The sequence below is a fragment of the Aotus nancymaae genome, unplaced genomic scaffold (genome assembly GCF_030222135.1).
Source record: "Aotus nancymaae isolate 86718 unplaced genomic scaffold, 86718_ANA_hifiasm-v0.15.2.pri h1tg000003l, whole genome shotgun sequence".
NCBI lineage: Eukaryota > Metazoa > Chordata > Mammalia > Primates > Aotidae > Aotus > Aotus nancymaae.
In genome coordinates, this window is record NW_026988414.1 from 54,906,035 (window position 1) to 54,927,645 (window position 21,611).

Here is a 21,611-nt window from a genome sequence, read left to right on the forward strand (position 1 = left end):
GCCTCCTGGGTTCAAGCAATTCTCCTGCTTCAGCTTCCTGAGCAGCTGGGACTACAGGCGGCCGCCCCCACGCTCGGCTAATTTTGGTATTTTTAGTAGAGACAAGGTTTCTCCATGTTGGCTAGGCTGGTCTCAAACTCCTGACCTGAGGTGATCCATCCGCCTCAGGCTCCCAAAGTGCTGGGATTACAGGCGTAAGCCACCACGCCCAGCCGCTTGATCACATTTTCAAGACAGCTGTGGCTACTTGGGACTCTCATCAGCGGCTCCCTAAAAATTTTTAAAAATTAGTTATTGTGAAAAATTATATTAAACTAAGACCAGACTGTGCAAAGAAAATAAAACTATGTAATTCCAAGGCTACTTATTTTCAAAGGAATTTAATTCTGGCCTCTGAATGCAATTAAGTAGTCTCTTTCTCTCTCCATTTGAGGAAGCGAGAAAGGAAGAAGGGATGATTCTCACTTTTCAGTAGGAACCGGTAACCAAACCTGTTGTTCTGCCAAGTCTTCCCCATTCTCTGATTTCTTAGTGCTCAGGGAGTATGCTTGAAACCTATGCCTTCCTCCCATGTCAGATAAGCAGAAAGTTTGCTCTAGCCATGATAAATCTGCACAACGCGGAGATGTTTTTGGCACAAAACGTACGTTAGATGATGATGATTAAGCTCCCCCCAACCCCCGCCCCATTCTTGCGGCCGGGGAGTGTGTTTTGCCTGCATTTAAGAAATGTCCTTCAGCTGCAAGCATGTGCGCGCTCAGCCTGCAGCCAGCGTTTCTGAGTTCCAGGGCAGGGTGACTTGGGTCGGCTGTCACCCACAGATGTGACTGTTGTTTCTCCCGCGGGCGCGACAGCCTCCTTCCTCTCCAGCCCGAGGCCCGCGGCCCAGACCAAGGGGAAGGGGAAGGAAGCCCTCGCCGCAAGCCGGCGTCTGGGCCGGCACAAGACGCGCTGCCACCAGAAACTTTTTTCCCTCAGCTGCGCGCAACTTTTGGCGTTTTCTACCAGCACGTTGTCGTCCCGGGTTTCTGTCCCTTGGGTTTTCCTCTGCCTCCCTCGCCTTCTCTCCAGCGGTGCGCATAGGAGCTGGGCCGAGGGGCGCGGGGAGCCGGGGAGGCCGCGGCAGGGACGCCGGAGAAGGGGCAGGGGAGGAGGAACTAGTCAAAGGGGACCCAGACGCCCGCGTGCCCGAAAAGGAAAGAGTCGCCGCGGTTTGCTGCAGTCGGAATAAAGTTCGCGCCCTTTCCTCGGCGTTTCGCAGCCTCCTCTCCTCTCCTTCCCTCCGTTCCCCACCCCTGTCCCGCTTTTTTCTTTTTTGTGACAGCTGGGCGCTAGCGGCCACTTCCACCTCCGCAGCCCCGGTGCGGCGGGGGCGCCAGGGTTGTTTTTCCATCCCCAGAAAGAGAGCGAGAAAAACTCCAAACAAACAAGAAGCCCCAAACGAGTCCCAGGGCGGGGGGAGGGAGAAACATACATCCTCCTTCCCTAAGCCCGTGGACCTCTAAGGACAAACAACACAACCAGCCGACTTTTACTTTGCAAAAGGGAAGCAACATTGTAGTCACGACAGTTCTGCAGACAGGAAAAACTTGTGGGGCTTGCACGAGCGCCGAGGTCACCTCGCCCTCCGGTCCCCCGCCTCCCGCGAGCAGGGCAGCCCCCTCCCGGGACAGGCCGTTCCTTTTTTTTTTTTTTCTGTCCTGAGGAGGGGCCGGGGAACCGTGCCGGCTGGGACTCGGGGCGCGAGCGCGACCCCGGCGCGAGTGTAAATCAGTCACCTGAGCGCCGAGGGGCCGCGACGAGGGCGCGCGCTGGCGGGCGGGGAGGCGGAGGCGGCGAGAGCGGCGGCCCGGAGGAACTCGGAGGGGGAGGGAGAGAAAGGCCGAGACGGAGGGAGCCAGCGGCGGCCGAGGGGCTGGTCCAGGCGCGGCCGCTAAGAGGAGACCAAGAGGCGGGGGTTGCACTTGACAACCAGCATGCCGAGATGGTAAGAAGTTTCCACCCTTCTTCCCATTTTATTCTAGACTTCGTCAGAAATGACCCCCGCGCCCGAGCGCCACCGGGGCCGCCCGGGGGCCGTGTCCGCCCTCCGCCTCGCGGCGCGAGGGTTAAGGGGACGCTGAGGAGGGCGGGCCGGGGACGAAAACCCCGGGTCCGACCTGGTTCCCGCTGCGCTCCTGGTGTCTTCCCCTAAACTTGGCCCCAAGTTTCCGAGGCGAGCTCCAGGTGGGAGGGTGCGCGTGTGAGGGGGCTCGTCAAGGTCGGCCCCGCTCGCGGCTTCCGCGCGAAGGTGAGCAGCTGGCGAGGGGAGGCTCTAGAGAGTTGGGGACGGGCTGGGGGGACGAGGTGGAAGGGAGCGGGGATGAATGGAGCGCTGGCTGGAGCTCGGGGCGGAGAGGAAGGCGGCTGAGACCTACGGCAACTTTTACAACTTGCCGCCGAGTGAAGGGCCGGCGGCTGGGCGTGTGTGCCGGGTGCGCTGGGGCGCAGCCGCCGGGGCCCGGCACGTCGGCTCTTCCCCTCCCGTCTTCTGCACGTTCGGAACCTTGGCGTGGTAAATGAAGATGGGAGGAAATGCTCCTGCAGGCTTCACCGAGAAGGTGCAGAACGCAGGGCAGGAAAATCAACGCTGCAGAGAGACGGCTCTTTTCGAAGTGCAATTCTATAGGAGCCGATTTGTTTTACTTGCACATCGACTGGAGGGTGGGATTTTGGGCCTGCGAAACGAGTAGAATAAAAAACTGTATGTTGAAAAACCCTAGGTGAAATCCTCTGTGGAGTGAGTTTAAGGTTGAAAAAAAGTTCCAAGTGCCAATGGTGGAGGAGATGGGCTGGCTTTGCGAAGCAAGACTCCAGCACAGTCCTTCTACGTGAAGCGACTTCTCTGCAGCGAGGAAGCCTGCAATTAGTTCGCCTGGTGATGAGCCGCTCTGTCCGCTTTCGGGGAAGTGATTTGTTAGAAATGGGGCTTGACCACTCCCTTCTTTTTAGTTTGCTTCAACCCAGCGTCGCTATTATTACCCCCACTTGGGGATCTGACATAGTGTGTTCTGTATGTAGAGGGAACATATAAGAATAGAGGTGAGATAGCGGGTTGGCATTTTTTCCTCTTCCCTTCTCCCTAATGTGACATCTCTTGTTTCAGTGATCAAAGTCACGACTGGAGTGTAGGAGATGTGACTGTCAAATACAGGCGCGCGCGCACACACACACAAAAGCGTGAGCCCAGGACTGTGGTTACAGTAACGCTGACAGAAATTAAAGTGGTTTTGAAAGCAGCGTGCGATTTATGATGGTTTCCATTTACCCTAGAGTCAAGCTGTTGTAAAACTGATGTACAAAAGACATCATAAAATAATCCTGTATACCCAGGATTAAAGTGGCAGAAAGTGGCCTGTTTTATTATTTTTTATGTACTTCGTGGACACTTGCAATTGTTGAAAGCTGTGTTTAAGTGAGACATCAAAACAGAATATTAAGTACATCTATTTAGAGCTTGAGCGTTTTTCTTCTAACGGGCATTTTATATAAGAACACTGTAAAAGCCAGTTGCAGGTATTATTTTTCTTCCCTTTATCCTAGCCTGTGTTAACTATTTGTCTACACATCTATATTAACTATTTGTCTGCACATTTATTCCTATATACTAATCACTTTGAACTGTGGCTAAGCCTGTTTGCCTTCTACTGCTTTGTATTCTGCAGTTTCAGATGTTACTGTGAACATGCATACATGCTTTAAGTGGGAGGAATTTATTTCTGGCACTGTTACTTAGTGTGTCTGATCTGAAGATGTACCTTAGTAGTGAGACCTTGTACAAGTTAACAGAACTTTTACTCTTTGGACTCAAACACACACGTGCGCATACACACACACAATCCTTTGTGCGCCTTTATAGAGTATCTGTGTTTTATATTTGTAGCTGTTTCATTTAAACTGTTCAGTCTTAATGAAGTTCTTAGTTCCCAGAGTGCACTGTATTAAAAATTTCAGGTTGCTAATCACTTTACCGAAGTGCAGGAGTATCTTTACCTGAGAGAAGTAATAGTGAGCTTGAACGTGAACTTTATTTTGAGTATCTTTTGAGAAAGGACTGAAACTTTTTTCCCCTTGGGAATATTAAGTTGGGTGGTGCTTGCATGTAAGACTTTGAATAAAAATGATAGTTTTTATTAAAAAAAAAACTAGTACATGATAGTTTACAATTAATAGTAAGAAAATGTTAATAGTAGTACATTCCTAATATCTGATTTTTTCCCCTCTATTTGAGATGTAAGATATCTGTCAGATAGGGATATGTGATTACAAAAAGAAGCAGACAAAAGCAGGGCTGACTATTGCTATATTAAAATGTAAGTGTTACAGTTTGAATTTTCAAGTGAGAGTTCTTGAGTTCAGTGCTTTACATAACATTTTGTCCTAATCTTGCTTGCTGTCAGGGATGTTTCATGGTTGTGCAATTGCTGCAGTCAAGAATGCCAATTTGCATTCCAGGAGTGTCATTTGATTACTTTTATCTGCACAGCTCCAAGACCGGCCCAGACCTCTCGTTTCATCTTGCCATGTCACGAGTCAATGCTGTGTCGTCTTTTCAAAAATCTGCCTGATTTAGACAAGAAAGAAAAGTACTTTCATGTTGCAGCCGCAGTCCCCTGCTAACTTGTCAGCAGCAGGATATGATTCACTTGGGCCCAGAAGAATGGAACAGAGAGGCGGGTTAGGCGGTTCAATAAAGCCCACGGACAGGTAGTGTGTGACATCCCCAGAGAGCCGCAGTTAATGAAGAACAGGTCTGCTTAGTTCTCCACACGCTGACCTGGTGCTGTCCCCACAGTTTTCTCATTTGATCTTTCCCAGCAAATTGATCTTTTCTTGTATTTTTTTTTTGCCTTCCAAGTTAGTCCTTGTGGGACTGAAATTAGCAGAGCAACTTAAGTTGGATAATACAGCTGTTCAGAAAAGAAGAAATTGGACACTGGCTCAAAAAGGGGTGGGGGGGATAGAGGGAGCTATTCTTTTTGTTGTTGTGCCTGGGAATATTTCTTATATTAGGGGAGTCCAAAATAGATGATGACTTGAAGTTAGTGGTTTCCTTTACTTTTAATTTTAGAGTTACGGGTTCAGCACGATTTTAAATATTCCTTAAATATTTGAAAGATGGCCTTAGTGAGTATGAGGAGTTCAATTTAGTTTTGTTCACATTCAGTTGTTTGAGATAATTTGCCAGTTGACAATGTGGCTTTTTTGGTTATTGTAAGATGGCATCCTTCAACTATATTATTTATAGCCTTCTAAACAGCTATGATCCCCAAATATCCAATACTAAATTGCAGGAAAGATTAAGCAATAAAAAAAGTCATTATACTAGTGTTGTATGTAAATATTATGATACATGAAAATGTTTTCTACAAATTATTAGTATCTTTGTTTTATATAAACCCTACAGATACAGTTAATGAAGTTTTTTTTCTGAATTTTTGAGATTCTGTATTTAAATGTAGATTTTTAAAACTGAGACCAGACCACAAAATTTGAATTTCTGTAGATGTTCATACATGTTGTTACTTGTTTTTTGATATTAAAATTAATTTTAGACAGGATGGGTAAATTTAAGTTGTATGGTTTAAACAGATTAAAGTTTCACTATAGAATTTTATACATAAAGCTTAGGTTGGAAGCAGTTAATAGATTCTTAACTTGATAAATATATAAGGAGCAATGCTTTCTGATTTACTCAGCAGATGGTCTCATTTACCATCTACATCCTTACGAGAAACAGAGTTGAAAACATTTCTTGTGTAAAGGGAGGCAGCTTCCTTGAATCTTTCCTGTTGGATGGGAATTACATGGTATCATTGGTTAGTAAACTCCCATCTGAAGAGCTAGAGGGAGCCTCATGATTTTATTAGATATACTTAAGGTTTAAAAAACACTCTGGCAATTAGAATGTTACACAAAAATAGTAGGTAATGAATACTGGCTCAGTGTTTAGGATGGGAGGTGCCATTATGGTTTTTCTTTCTTTCCTTTTTTTTTAAAGCAGTGACAGAAGCAAAAGAACTACAAGAATAGTCAAGGTGTTAGCTAAGCTTTCTAGGCTTTTGCCTTTGAGGTGATTGAAGATCAGGCAAAATGCAACCAGATACTATATTTTAAGTGTTTTGGTTTGACTAACTACTGTTTGTAGTTTTTGTCAACTGAAGGAATAATTCTTGTTTTAGGAGGTCAACCTTCAGAGTTCTATTAAAAGTAACTTCCTACCAAATCACTGAGAAGTGAGTTAACTTCTTTTAGTTTATGAAGGACAACGCCTTTTCTGTAAATGATGGTTTTGGAGTAGTTTTACGTACAACTGCTGTATTCCAGAGAGAAATTTTATTTAAAATAAATGCTTCCTGTTATAAGCATAAGTGGTAAACCATTTATAAACCTGACTTACTAGGGATTAAAAAATAAGGTAAATAGGACCTAAATGATATTGCATTCAATAATTATCATTTAATTTGATATTTATTACTTTTCACTAACATTTGTGATATGTTTATGTTAAAGAGTCATTGATCATAATTGCACTTTAATATTTATATACTAGTTTTTGGAGCATTACTTTGGACAAACATATTTATCATTTAAGTAAATAAAATAATCCAATGAGATAAACTACCCAGATTTGTCCTTCCTAAAATCTTTCGCACAGTAGCTCTCATTATGTTGCTAGCCAATGAAAGTCTTTATTCGTTGCTTATTAGAACCCTCAGTACACTCAAGAGTTCAGCTATAATTTAATTTGACTGTTCAAAGAGCCTCCCTTGTTTTGAAATATGTTCTCAGTATGCTTTTACCATTTGTTGTGAACCTGTATTCTAACTCAATGCATATGCATAAGAATGATATTACAGACATATCATTCTTTAAGTTTTTGCCATAGTTATAACTTTTTGCCTTTAAAAATATCTGTACTTAATGTCAGTTTTTTCTTTTTGCTCTGTTTTCTCTTTGACATGCTAGAGTATATTTTTCTTGGTGATTTAAATTATTTTGCTATTATAATTTAAAATAAACTTCCTAAGGAATACAACCTTCCCTTAAGGTATAGTGAGAAGGGCACTAAAAAATAGTAGGTTCAATAATTAAGAATTCTAGTTGAGGCCATTTCACAGTTGCAATCACTTAAAATTACAAAAAGTTTGCCTTGTACTTCACAAATTGCTAGCATGATAAATTCAGCTTCCTTGGAGTAACTGCTGCGAAGTTTTGCAGTGAGTGGAAGATGGCTTTGAGAGTTTTGGTAGTATTTGTAACAAATTATGTTCACTAAAGATTAGAATTTGACTATAAAACTCTAATAAGATGAGTATCAGGAATTCTTCCATAAGGAAGGCAGAATGTGAAACTCCTAAATGACTCACTGTGTATGTATTTTACCAGTGGGAATAGCATCAAGCCAGCCTTCTAGATACAGTATTTAATAGTTGTCAAAATGTACAGTATTGTCTTGGAACTTGTGGTTCATGAGTTCATAGTCCCTGCTTTTTTGTGTTTATTACAAAGATGTAACAACCCACACAAAACATTTTTCTCTTATAATGACCTTATATTTGCCAAAGTGCCCCATGCTGAAATTCCTTTTCAGTGTCTTTTTTTTTTAGTCCAAAGCCAGACGTGTACCCAGACACAAAAGCCTCTGTGTATAGCAAGCTGTTTTAAATATTGTGACTCGACGATGTGCTGTCCTTTCTCTGCTTGAGCCAAGGATCTCTGCTCAGTGTCTGTGGATTACCAAGCTCCTTCTTTATTGTACCTCTTGTCAACTATTCCTATTCATTTAACCTTTCATTAGTGTCTGTGCAGCTTCACTGTCTGGAAAGGCAAGGAAAAACCGAAAGGCCCCACTGTCACAGTTATTAGATTTCTCGGTTACATCCCAGCAACCATAAAAAAGTAAGAGTCGACACTATTGTCGTGCATGCTGCTGTCCTGGGGTGTAGCTCTTCTGTGCATGTCAAGGACATGTGCCACATGTTGATATGCATCCCAGGGATAAATGCACAACATGGGGGATAGGCCGACGCTGGCAGTAATGAGCTTTGTAGGAGTTATTGCAAAGACCAACAGTTTGTGAAGGAATTTTGCTTAACAGGCCAAGGAGATAGACAGAGTTGAGGGTTGCCAAGATTTGCTTGTGCAGGGCTTGTCAGTCACATTGTTTTCATCTAAACTTCATTTGAGGGGAAAATTGAATACATTTGACAGCAATGAAAAGTCTTACTTTCTTTTTTTAAATCTTTCAGAGGACAAAAGCAATATTTCTGGTGACTAACCTAACTATTTTTAGTACCGACTAAATCATATATTTGAATGGATCTATTAGCAGTTTATCTGTTTACATACCTAGAGAATAATTAAAAGATATTTCATAGATGTCATACCTATGTTTTAAAATCTGTGTAAAAATAATGTAGCCTTTTAATTTTCCTTTGCTGTTTTCCCCCTTTGATTTTCCTCTAGCATAGCCTGGTTCTTTAGAAATGCATTCGCTTAATTGACTGGATGCAGAGCAGAAAAAGGAGGACAGCGTGGTCATTTTCAATTCATAAATAAAATATTTGTAAATTTTGTATTGGAAAATATTATTTTAACATCTTAGAGATGAATAGAATTACTTTTTAAGAATTCTCAAAATACTTGAGTAGAAAATGATACATTTTAATATGTTTGTCCCTCTTTATCCAAATTTTTTTTTTTTAACTAGGAGAACCTTTGTTACTGAGGGTAAATAAAATATTTTTGTCTCCTGATTTCAACAGATTTTATCAGTTTTCCAAACTCTTTTGGGGTTCTCCAATTACTTTTCTTTTTTTTTTTTTGAGATGGAGTTTTACTCTTGTTGCCTAGGCTGGAGTGCAATGGCACAATCTCGGCTCACCGCAACCTCCACCTCCCGGGTTCAAGCGATTCTGCTGCCTCAGCCTCCCTAGTAGCTGGGATTACAGGCATGCGCCTCCATGCCTGGCTAATTTGGTATTTTTAGTGGAGAAGGGGTTTCATTATGTTGGTCAGGCTGGTCTTGAACTGCTGACCTTGTGAACACTGTTATGTTCCCCAGCCATTCTCAAATGATCTCTTTCTTTTTTATTTTATTTTATTTTATTTTTTGAAACAGAATCTTGCTGTGTTGTTCAGGCTGGAGTACAGTGGCATGATCTCAGCTCACTGCAACCTCTCTCTCCTGGGTTGGAGCAGTTATCCTGTCTCAGTCTCATGCAAAGCTGGGATTACAGCCCCACACCACCATGTCCGGCTAATTTTTGTATTTTTAGTAGAATTGGGGTTTTGCCATGTTGGCCAGGCTGGTCTTGATCTCCTGACCTCAGGTGATCCACCCACCTTGGCCTCCCAAAGTGCTGGGATTACAGGCATGAGCCATAGGACTTGGCCATGATCTCATGACCTCTTAAAAATTATTGAAGAGGCCAGGCATGGTGGCTCACACCTGTAATTCCAGCACTTTGGGAGGCCGAGGCAGGCAGATCACCTGAGGTCGGGAGTTTGAGACCAGCTTGACCAACATGGAGAAACCCCATCTCTACTAAAAATTCCAAATTATCTGGGTATGGTGGTGCATGCCTATAATCCCAGCTATTCAGGAGGCTGAGGCAGGAGAATCACTTGAATCCGGGAGGCAGAGGTTGTGATGAGCCGAGATCGCGCCATTGCACTGCAGCCTGGGCAACAACAGTGAAATGAGGTTTCTCCACTCTGAGGCCTTGTTCTATACCACCTACTTTTGAGAGCCTCTAGTCTCTCATTTGTAAGTCAAGTGAGTTTGGTAATTTCTAAGTGCCTTTCCAATGTATACATTTTATATTTTATATGGTAAGACTATATAATCATAGCAGTTTGCTATTTTATTACCTTTATTGAGATGTAATTCACCCACTTAAAATATACATTAATATTCCATTTTATGAATATATGACCTCTTAGATACCCATTCAATTAATGCACATTTGGGTTGTTTCTACTGTTTGACTATTATTTTGAGTAATATGGTCCTGAACATTCATGTACAAGTTTTTTGTGGACATAATATTTTCATTTCTCTTGGGTATATGCTCAAGAGTAGAATCGTTGGATAGTATGGCATATCTACTTTTAACTTTTTGAGGAACTTCCACATTGTTTTCCAGCACAATTGCAGCATTTTACTTTCCAGCCAACAGTGTATAATATTTCCAGTCTCTACATCCTCCTCAACACTTATTATTGTCTTTTTATTTTAACCATCTTAGTGGGTATCAAGTAGTATCTTGTTATTTGAATCATCCTAATGAGCATGAAGTGGTATGTCAGTGTAGTTTTGATTTGCATTTGCCTCATGGCTAGTGATGTTGAGCATCTTATGCTCTTATTGGCCATTCATGTATCTTTTCTGGAAAACAGACATGTCTCCATTGCCCATTTTTCAACTGGGTTATTTGTTTTTTTATTGTTGAGTTCTAAGAGCTGTTTTTATATTCTGAGTAAAAGCCCTCTACTAGGTGTAAGGTTTGCAAATACTTTCTCCTATTCTGTGGGTTGTCTTTTTTTTTTAAAAAAAAGTGACAGGGTCTAGCTCTTTTGTGCAGGTTGGAATGCAGTGGTGTAATTGATCATGGCTCACTGCAGCCTTGAACTTCTGGGGTCAAGAAATCCTCCTGCTTCAGCCTCCCTAGTAGTTGGGACTACAAGTGCAAGCCACCATGCCTGATTACTTTTGTAATATTATTTTGCAGAGACAGGGTCTTACCATGTTGCCCAGGCTGGTCTGAAACTCCTGGCCTCAAGAGATCCTCTTTCTTTGACCCCCCAAAATGCTGAGATTATAGGCATAAGCCACTGTGCCTGGCTGTCTTTTTTTTGTTTTTTGAAGACAGAATCTCACTCTGTCGCCCATGCTGGAGTGCAGTGGCTTGATCTTGTCTCACTGCAACCTCTGCCTCTTGGGTTCAAGCAGTTCTCCTGCCTCAGCCTCCTGAATAGCTGGGATTACAGGCATGTGCCACCATGGCTGGCTAATTTTTGTATTTTTAGTGGAGACAGGGTGATGGCCATGCTGGTCTCTTTAATTCCTGGCCTCAGGTGATCTGCTGGTCTTGGCCTCCCAAAGTGCTGTGATTATTGGCTTGAGCCACTATGCCCCGCCCCAGCTGTCTTTTGATTTTTGATGGTACACTTTCAAGCACAGAAATTTTTGATGAAGTCCAATTTATTAATTTTTATTGTTGTTTCTGCTCTTGGTATGCTATCTAAGAAACCATTGTCTAACCAAAGATCACGAAGATTTACCTCTGTTTTCTTGTTAGTGTCTTACAGTTTGAGCTCCTGCAGGGTGGATTCATAGATATTTGATCCATTTGGATTAACTTCTATAAATAGTATGAGGTAGGGGTACAACTTTATTCTTTGGAATGTGGATGTCTTTTGTTCCCAGCACTATTTGTTGAAGACAGTTTTTCTCCACTGAAGTGTCTGGGCACCCTTGTCAAAAATTAATTGATCGTGATATATAAGGGTTTATTTCTGAAATTTCTGTTGTTTTCTATTGATCTTTCTGTCTGTCCTTGTGCCAGTACCACACTGTCTTGACTAGTGAAGCTTTGTATTAAGTTTTGTAACTGAGAAGTGTGAATTCTATAACTTTGTTCCCTTGTTTTAAGTATTCTTAGTTTCTTAGCCCTTGATTTTTTAAAAAACAATTTTGATTGTGGTAAAAACAAACGTAAAATGTACCACGTTAACCTTTTTTTTTTTTTTTGAGACGGAGTCTTGCTCTATCACCCAGGCTGGAGTGCAGTGGTGCGATCTCTGCTCCTGCAACCTCCACCTCCCTGGTTTAAGCAATTCCTCTGCCTCAGCCTCCCTAGTAGCTGGGACTACAGGCATGTGCCACTATGCCTGGCTAATTTTTTTGTGCTTTTAGTAGAGATTGGATGGGGTTTCAACATGTTGATCAGACTGGTCTCGAACTCCTGACCTCAGGCAGTCCGTTCACCTTGACCTCCCAAAGTGCTGGAAATACAGGCGTGAGCCACTGCGCCTGGCCTGCATTAACCATTTTTAAGTGTACAGTTTAGTAGTGTTTTCTGTAACTTATTTTACAGCAGATCTCTAGAACATTTTCATTTTGTAAAGCTTGAAATTCTTTTACCCTTTGAATAACTCCCATTTACCTTTTTCCCCCAGCCCTGGGAAGCCACTATTCTAGTTTGTATTGCTAAGAGTTTGCCTACTTTAGATGCCTCATGGAAGTGGAATCATGCAGTACGTATTTGTCTTTTTGTTCTGGCTTATTTCACTTAGCTAGAAACTTGATCATCTTAAGGTTCGTATATGTTATAGCATGTAACAGAATTGTCTTCATTTTTAAGGCTAAATAATACTTCATCATATGTATATACCATATTTTCTTTATCCATTCATCTGTAGATGGACATTTAGTTTGCTTCCACCTCTTGGCTCTTGCGAATTATGCTGCTGTGAATATAAGTATGCAAATATCTCTAAAAGATCCTGCTTTCAATCTTTTGGACATATATGCAGAAGTAGAATAGCTGGATCATACAGTTGTTCTCGTCCTAATTTTTTGAAGAACCTCCATACTGTTTTTCAGGGGCAACATCACTTTAGATTCCTGCCAACAGTGCACAAGGGTTCTAATTTCTCTACGACCTCATAACCTATTGTTTTCTGTTTTTTTTTGTTGTTGTTGTTGGTAACCATTCTAACAGGCGTGAAGTGATATCTCTGTGTAGTTTTGATTTGCCTTTCCTTGATGATTCCTGATCTTGAGCATATTTTCATGTGCTTATTGGCCATTTGTATATGTCCTCTTTGTGGGACTATCTATTCAAGTCCTTCACCTATTTTTAAATCATATTTTTTTTGTTGTTGTTGTTGTTTAGTTTTAGGAGTTGTCTACATGTTCTGGATATCCCTATCAGAAATACAATTTACAAATACTTTCTCACATTCTCTAGTTAAGCTCTTCACTCTGCTGATTGTTTCCTTTGCTTTGCAGCACAGAAGTTTCTAAGTTTGATTCAGTTCCATTTGTCTATTCTTGCTTTTGTTGCCTTTAGCAGTTTACTTTTAAAGCTCAGATATGTCTTATCCTCAGAAGAGTAAAGGCTACATTAAGAAAGTACATTCTATTGTTTAGGTAAAAAAAACTCTTGGTAGTACTCCAGGGGACAAGAAATATGTCATTCGGTAGCCAAAAGATGATAGCTCCCAGTTCCCTGTGAAACATCCTGGTTTTACTTTGATGTTTCTTAATTATCATTGAGTTTAAAAGCATTCTAGGTGTTCTGTATGATAAGAGACACACTTCATGCCCTGGAGAGTGGAATTAAGTACCCAGAAATAATTGTTTTTGGTTTTATAAATACCTCAAAAGGAAAGGGGGGAAAAAACCATTATTGAGAAAATTTGTCTTCCTAGACATCCCGTCATAACTAGAAAAACACCAACAGAGATAAAACTAAAAATTATTGTATGATCTCCAAACCCAAAATAACTGGTCCAGTGAAGTTTTAAATAACCATGTTTAAATCTGGCATGGCGTATTTGGAAACATGAGCTTGCTTTACAGTTTACCTGGCAAATTTTGTAATTAAATACAAAATAAAATACCTCATCATTGAATTAGAGAAACTTGAGAGCAAATGAAAGGTAACTTAATTTGGAGGCAGCTCTGTTGCATCATTGTTGAATTAAAAGAAATGTTTGTTCCCTTAAAGTTCTAGTTTTTTCTTCATTTATGCTAATAAAGACTGATATTTATTTTAATCTAAGTAATTGCATTTCTGATATTCTAATGGACCATTCTTCACTGCATTGTCTGTTTCTGGCCTTTTGTCAGTTATTTTAGACAAAAGTTTCGTTATTTAGTCAGCATCAACTATTAATTAGGTACCTAACTGTTTGAATTTATACAGGGTGAGTGTACATTTTTCCTCGTAAGTGTTTACATTCATAAAGAGTAATTATCTAATTTAAATGATATGATGTATTTTTTTTTTTTTTTTTGAGATGGAGTTTCGCTCGTTACCCAGGCTGGAGTGCAATGGCACGATCTCGGCTCACCGCAACCTCCGCCTCCTGGGTTCAGGCAATTCTCCTGCCTCAGCCTTCTGAGTAGCTGGGATTACAGGCACGCGCCACCATGCCCAGCTAATTTTTTGTATTAGTAGAGACAGGGTTTCACCATATGATATGATGTATTTTAAGGGTTAATTTTTTTTTTCCAATAAGGGAAACAGTTCTGTGAAAATTCTGTAGAGAATTTAAAATCACTTTTTTTTGAGACGGAGTCTCACTCTGTTGTCCAGGTTGAAGTGCTGTGGCGTGTTCTTGGCTTATTGCAATGTCTGCCTGCTGGGTTGAAGTGATTCTCCTGCCCAGCCTCCTAGGTAGGTGGGATTACAGGTGCCCGCAAACCCACCCAGCTAAATTTTTTTTTGTATTTTTGGTAGAGACGGGGTTTTACCATGTTGGACAGGCTGGTCTTGAACTCCTGACCTCTAGTGATCCACCCGCCTGAGCCTCCCGAAGTGCTAGGATTACAGGTGTGAGCCACTGTGCCCGGCGTAAAATCACTTTTAAAAATTGTTATGGTAAAAATTTTATGTTTACCAGATGTGATTTTTGGTTAACATATACATTTAATTATCTTAGTTGACACATTTTGTTCATACTGAATAAAACATTAATGTTACTTTTCTATTCTTCATGGCATGTTCTGATGTGTGTTAAGATGTATGTTTTATATATATGGACTGACAGAATCATATATGCTATTTGGTATCTTACATGGTTGGAGGACATAAAGAACGTAAGAAACTGAAACAATATAGCTGCTCAAAGAAAGGCCACTCACTTCTCTGCCCTGTGGTATCTAATCTGCCTGTAATACACATTTCACCATCTAGGATTAGAGATGTTCATTCTATCAACACGTATGCTAACAGGTAGGCTTCTGGAAGTACAATGTGATAGTTCAGATCTTTCTCTTAGTCAAAATGATGATTTAAAAGAAAACATATTTGGTTGAATTGGCTTTTGATAGACTAAAACATTAATTTTGCCTTAGTATGCATTAACTCTAAAGGATATTAAAGAGTAGAGAATTTCTTTTTTTTTTTTTTTTTTTCAGACGGAGTCTCCCTCTTTTGCCAGGCTGGAGTGCAGTGGTGTGATCTCGGCTCACTGAAACCTCCCCTTTCCGGGTTCAAGTGATTCTCCTGCCTCAGCCTCCCAAGTAGCTGGAACTACAGGCACTTGCCACCACACCCAGCTAATTTTTGTATATTTTTTAGTAGAGATGGGGTTTCACCATGTTGGCCTGGATGGTCTGGGCCTCTCAAAGTGCTGGGATTACAGGCATGAGCCACCGTGCCTGGTCCAAAAAATATTTTTTGAACCCAGGAATTCTACCAGGTCTGGAGCCATATTTTTCACTTAATAAATGTCCTTTGTAAGAAATATTTTCACTTGAAGGGCTGGGTTCAGTGGTGCATGCCTGTAGTCCCAACCATTTGGGAAGCTGAGGCAGGGGAATCATTTTGAGTCTAGAAGTTCAAGTCCAGACTGGGCAACATAGTGAGACCCTGTCTCTAAAAATATAAAAAAATATTTTCACATGAAGAATTTATATCTGTGCATTGGTCTTTGAAGTTTCCCTTTTGTCTGTAAACAGCAGCCAGTTGCTGACATGGCATATTTGTGTACAGAGGGCAGTGATAATTACATACTCTGGAGTGCACGTGTGCGTGCGTGCGTGCGTGTGTGTGTGTATGTATAGATAGAAACATGAATGAGAAACTGATTGTTTGCTACTTCCTTATCGGGGAGGGTAGAAGGCGGAATAGTATAGTGGACTGAATTTTTTTAGAGGGGAAGGGCAGGGTTTACCATTAATGTTGTACTTTCATATTGCAATAGATAATACTTGATACATTTTTTTTGGTTTTACATATATTTATGGATGGCATGGATGAATGTTGAGTGTATTACTTGATGTTTTACTAGTATGACTGTCAAATTGTATTCTGAAGTACAGATATGCTGAGGTAATAAATGTTAGCAGCCAGCAAGTAAGTGTTTCCTTACTGTATGTAGAATAACTTTCTTCAGATTTGCATGAAACAACATTAGACAATTTTATATGGATTTGGTAAAAACAAAAAAGATGCTTTTAAAAATTAGCTGGGCGCAGTGACTCACGCCTATAATCCCAGCACTTTGGAGGCTGAGGCAGGCAGATCACCTGAGGTCAGGAGTTGGAGACCAGCCTGACCAACATGGAGAAACCCTGTCTCTACTAAAGATACAAAAATTAGCTGGGCATTGTGGCGTGCGCCTGTAGTCCCAGCTACTCAGGAGGCTGAGGCAGGAGAATCACTTGAACCCAGGAGGCAGAGGTTGCAGTGAGCGGAGGTTGCGCTACTGCACTCCAGTCTGGGTGACAGAGTGTGAAATTCAGTCTCAAAAAAAAAGTTTTGATGTTCAAGCTGTACATTTGGCGCAGGCATGAGAGTTCTAGTTGCCTTCATTTTCCGAAGCGTAACAATCTGTTTATTTTAGAATACAACAATTGCTAACAAGCATTTGAATTTCTATGATGTATATAATACTCTATTAGGTACCATAGGTATTATGGATGAAGTAGAAGCTATCACCGTCATATTAAAGAGCACAAGATTCACTGGTAGAGGGATACTCATTATCTTAAAAGAATAACCATAGTCCATGGTCTGCCTCTGGTCTTCATATGCCTTAAGAACCTAATTTTGTTAACATATCTTTGAAAAAGATCACCTTTTTGCAGATGCATTCAGTTCTCCAGCAGAGGAATGGAGATCACACACACACCCACACATGCACACCATATGAACATGTATATATGAGGTGCAATACTTATGTACTCATACTGAAATGATTAGTACATTCTTTTTTTGGCAGGCATATTTAAATGGGAAGTCAGATTATAATCCGAATGTTGTTCATCTCTTTATGTGGTTGGAATTTCAGCAGAGAATATTAAGGGTGGGATGGGGGCCTGAGAACTTCCTTCTCCTATAGAGAAATCCTTTCCAGTGGCCTCTGTTGTCACAGAGCACACTTTGGACTCATTTCCTGGGCTGTACTTGTAAGAGCATTGACGGTGTTTACCCCTCTTGCTTTTTTTCTGCTACCATTGCCCTTGTGATAGACAAATTTCTTTTTCTTTAGATATGTTAATATTCTCAAGCAGATATTGGGCAACTGTCCTGGGAGCTAGTTGTTAAGGTGACTTTGCATCTGTTTGGTTTTTTTATGGATCTAATGCAGATGGCAGTCTCATTTCACTCATTTTAAATTTTCTTGGGGAATACCTCATGCTACTACCTTACATATAGCATGTTGAATCCGGGGGACGGAGGTTGCAGGGAGCCAACATTGCGCCACTGCACTCCAGCCTAGCAACAGAGCAAGACTCTGTCTCAAAAAAAAAAAATTAAAATTTGGAGCTTATTAAGCTCTGTGGGTTTAAATAATAAAATTCTCATATCACGTGTTTGTACTGTGACTGCTCGGAAACTTACATGTCCCCTGAACATAGGAATAAAAGGATAAAAGTCAGACTGGAGCCTAAGGAAACCAGGCCAGCAGGCTGCTCCCTGGGCCACCAACTTCATATGTTCAGGGGACATGTAAGTTTCCGAGCAGTCACAGTACAAGTACGTGATGTGAGAATTTTATTATTTAAACCCACAGAGCTTAATGTAACTCCAAATATTAATTTTTTTTTTGACAGAGTCTTGCTCTGTTGCTAGGCTGGAGTGCAGTGGCGCAATGTTGGCTCACTGCAACCTCCATCCCCCGGATTCAAGCGATTCTCCTGCCTCAGCCTCCCTAGTAGCTGGGATTGTAGACATGCACTACCATGTCCAGCTCCTTTTTGTAGTTTTAGTAGAGATGGGGTTTCACCATGTTGGCCAGGCTTTTCTCAAGCTCTTTACCTCGAGATCCACTCATCTCAGCCTCCCAAAGTGCTGGGATTATAGGAGTGAGCCACCACACCCAGTTGCAAATTTTAAATTTGAAAAGTTGTCTGAAATGAAAATAAAGTGAGGGGAGGTATTGGAGAGAATGGAGAAATTACACAGGAAATACAGAACATGGATTAAAATGTAATTAGAAAGATACGTTGAAAATCAAAGGACTAGTTAAAATGAGTGTCATTAGACTTTTTTTTTTTTTGGAGACAGGGTATCAATCCCATCACTTAGGCAGGAGTGCAGTGGTATGATCATGGCTCACTGCAGCCTCTCGACCTCCCTGGGCTCAGGTGATCCTTCTACCTTAGCCTCCTGACTAACTGGGATTAAAGCTGCATGCCACCATGGCCAGCTAATTTTTTGTAGAGATGGAGTTTTGCTGTGTTGGCCAGGCTGGTCTTGAACTCCTGACCTCAAGTGATCTGCCTGCTTTGGCCTCCCAAAGTGCCGGGATTACAGGCGTGTGCCACTATACCTGGCTTGGAATACCATTATATCTTCTGAGTGGCCTGGTGCTCCTCCCACTACTCCTAGAAGACTCTCCACAGCGGATCACTTATCTCACAACCTTCCAGTGACTTCTTATCACGTCTGCAGTGAAATCCCAACTCCTTACCATCGCTGAAAAGGATATGTAATGTGCGACCCTGCCCAACTCTGACACGGTTTCCTGCCACTTCTCCCTCTGCTCCAGCCTTGCTGATCTTCCACAGGCCATAGAACTTTGCTAAGCTGGTACCTACCTCTCAGCCCTTTGCCTGGAGTTTTTCTCTGCCTGTGAGGTTCTTCTTTACACTTTTGCAGGGCTTCCTTCCTCATTTCACCAGTCTACTCTGGAATGTCACTCATTCAAAGAGACTTTCCTGCCAACCTTCCCTACTGTGTCCCCATCAGTGTATATGTCTTTGGTCTCTTACCCTGCCTCTTTTCTTTGTGGCACTTAGTACTACTTGAAAGTATATTTAATTTTTTTGTTTATATGTAGTTTATCTTACCACCACCATGAAGCCCCATAAGAACAGGGTCCTTTGTCTTACTAGTTTCTGCATTTCCATTACCTGTAGCAGTGTATGTGGAATAGTCAACAAATATTTATTGAATGAATGAATGGATATCTCACATATGATTGTCCTTGTGAACACGAACTGATTCCTTATCTATATTTATCAAGCCTTAGTTATTATAACCATGGAGAGTTATTTATGGTATCTGCTGCTGGACTTTTCTGAGCTGCTTATTCTTAGCTCAGTTGGAACAGTGGTCTGCAGGAAAGTAAACACTCCAAGGGATATGCAAAAAGCATCCTTTATGATGTGGGGGAAATACATTAGAAATTTGATTTACCTTTTTCATCTATTGTTGTGTTTTATAGTATGCATATCATTATATATACATATAAAATATATATGTAAGGGGAACATTGTGCAGTCCAAAAATTGAGACTGGATAGAGCATGATCTGGACAAGGATGGTTAACTTTGTTTACAGCAAAATGTATCTCTATAGTCAGGCTACTTCACAGTTTTTGTGCGTTTGCATAGTAAGGTGGTGTGACTGCTGGTGAGAGTGTAAAATCTGTTTCCACTATTCAAAAGATCACACATCTCATGTTGAGTTGAAAATGAAATATTATATATGATATTCAGCATGGATGTGTATATCTGTATATTTTCTTTAATATTCATCCTCTGGTGGAATTTCCAAGTCTTTTCAGTTCAAAGTATACCTTTGTTGGGGGTCCTTCGTACTTGTGCTAACATATTTGTGGGAGGTATGTGAGCTCTTTCAGTGATTGAAAAAATTACTTGATTGGTCTGTTTTGGTGTGATCTGGGCTTTTGATTAATCTTTGAATAACTTTTTCCTTCATTTTTAATAGTTCAGGCTTGTTAATGATGCTTAACTGGGTTCCTTGGGTTTCTGTGACTTAAGTTTTTTAAACAGTTTTATTGAGACACAATTTGCATAACATAGAATTCACTGCTATGACAAGTTTTACAGTACCATTTTATAATTAGTTGTGAGTTTCAAGGCACAGGAAATTAAAGAAATGGTATGCTTAGAATTTGGAGGAAAGTCTAGTTATGTTTTCATTTTGTTTTTTTTTTTTGAGACAGGGTTTCACTCTGTTATCCAGGCTGGAGTGCAGTGGCACGATCATGACTCACTGCAGCGTTGACCTCCTGGGCTCCAGAAATCCTCCTACCTCAGACTCCTGAGTAGCTGGGACCACAAGCATGAGCCATCATGCCTGGCTAATTTTTTTTTTTTTTCTAGAGACAGGGTCTCACTATGCTGCCCACGCTGGTCTCAAACTCCTGGGCCCAAGCAGTCTTCCTGCCTTGCCCTCCCAAAGTGCTGGGATTATAGGCATGAGCCACTGAGCCCTGCCACTGCTGGTTTTAAATCCTTTTTAAGTTAAATGAAGTTTTATAACATTTGAGGAACTTATTTTAATAAAATGACAGGATTAATAAACTTGAATGAAACATTGAAATAATTACTACTATACTAATAAATATACTAAGGAAATTTGAAAACCACAAATAAGCATTTACAAATAAGCATTATTATTTATAAAATAGTTACTGTAGAAGATGATGCAGTAATGGTGTCATAGCCTAAAATGCTTTTGGAGCTCTTCATTTGACATTGACTTCAGATAGTCTCTGTCTATTTCTTCTAAGTATCTTTGGTGCTAGCAAATCTTCTGTGATATAAGCTTTGATTTTTTGAATCATTCAAAAATCTTTTGGTGTTATCACCACTTGGTGGGTGATAAAACAAGATAATTCCGTTTTTTATTTTTTAGAAATAGAGTCTCCCTCTGTCACCCCGACTGGAGTGCAGTGACACAATACTAACTCACTGTAGCCTTGAACTCTTGGACTGAAGTGATCCTCCTACCTCTCAGCTTCCTGAGTGACTGCATTGTTCAGGCTAGTCTCCAACTCCTGGACTCAAGTGATCCTTCCACGTTGACCTTCCACAGTGTTGGAATTACAGGCATGGGCCACTGCTCCCAGCCTATTTTTTATTTTAAAAAAAGACAAAATTTATTTTTCACATATAGTTTACAAGTTGGCTCTAGAAGTATTTACAAATCATGAGTTCTAGAAGTATTTTGAACATGGTAGCGTTATTGAAAGAAGTACAGTGAAGTAAGGTGACAACTTTAACATATTGATCTTTCCCCCCACTAGTTATGGAGCTTCTTTAAATCTATAAAAAGCCATTTTGCTATATACGAATTGGTATCACATTTTGTGCATTTATAGATTCATGCATACCATACATGCATGCTTATAAACATCTTTCCACTGACCAAAGTGTGTTATTATTGTGTAGCCCTTTGTAGCCAGCTCTATGTGGTAAGTACCTGATAAATTCTTCTATAGAGTGAATTTTGTCTATTCTAAGTAAAATTATAGGTTGGAGCCTGAGAAGGCTTCTAAAGGCAAAGGATATCAGAAAACTTTTTTTGTTTTGAGATGGAGTCTCACTGTGACACCAGGCTGCAGTGGAGTGG

The 21,611-nt window shown here is 40.9% G+C and overlaps 1 protein-coding gene across 2 annotated transcripts in view; it reads left to right on the top strand.

Moving 5' to 3' along the window:
* The first annotated feature begins 1,888 nt into the window (after positions 1–1,888).
* BNC2 (basonuclin zinc finger protein 2) overlaps positions 1,889–21,611 on the top strand; it is a 451,398-nt gene continuing 431,675 nt past the window's right edge. For both annotated transcript variants that reach the window (XM_064381327.1, XM_064381328.1), the window contains exon 1: positions 1,889–1,987. In XM_064381327.1, coding sequence (XP_064237397.1) covers positions 1,985–1,987 — 3 coding nt within the window. In that variant the 5' untranslated portion in view covers positions 1,889–1,984. The remainder of the gene's footprint in view (positions 1,988–21,611) is intronic.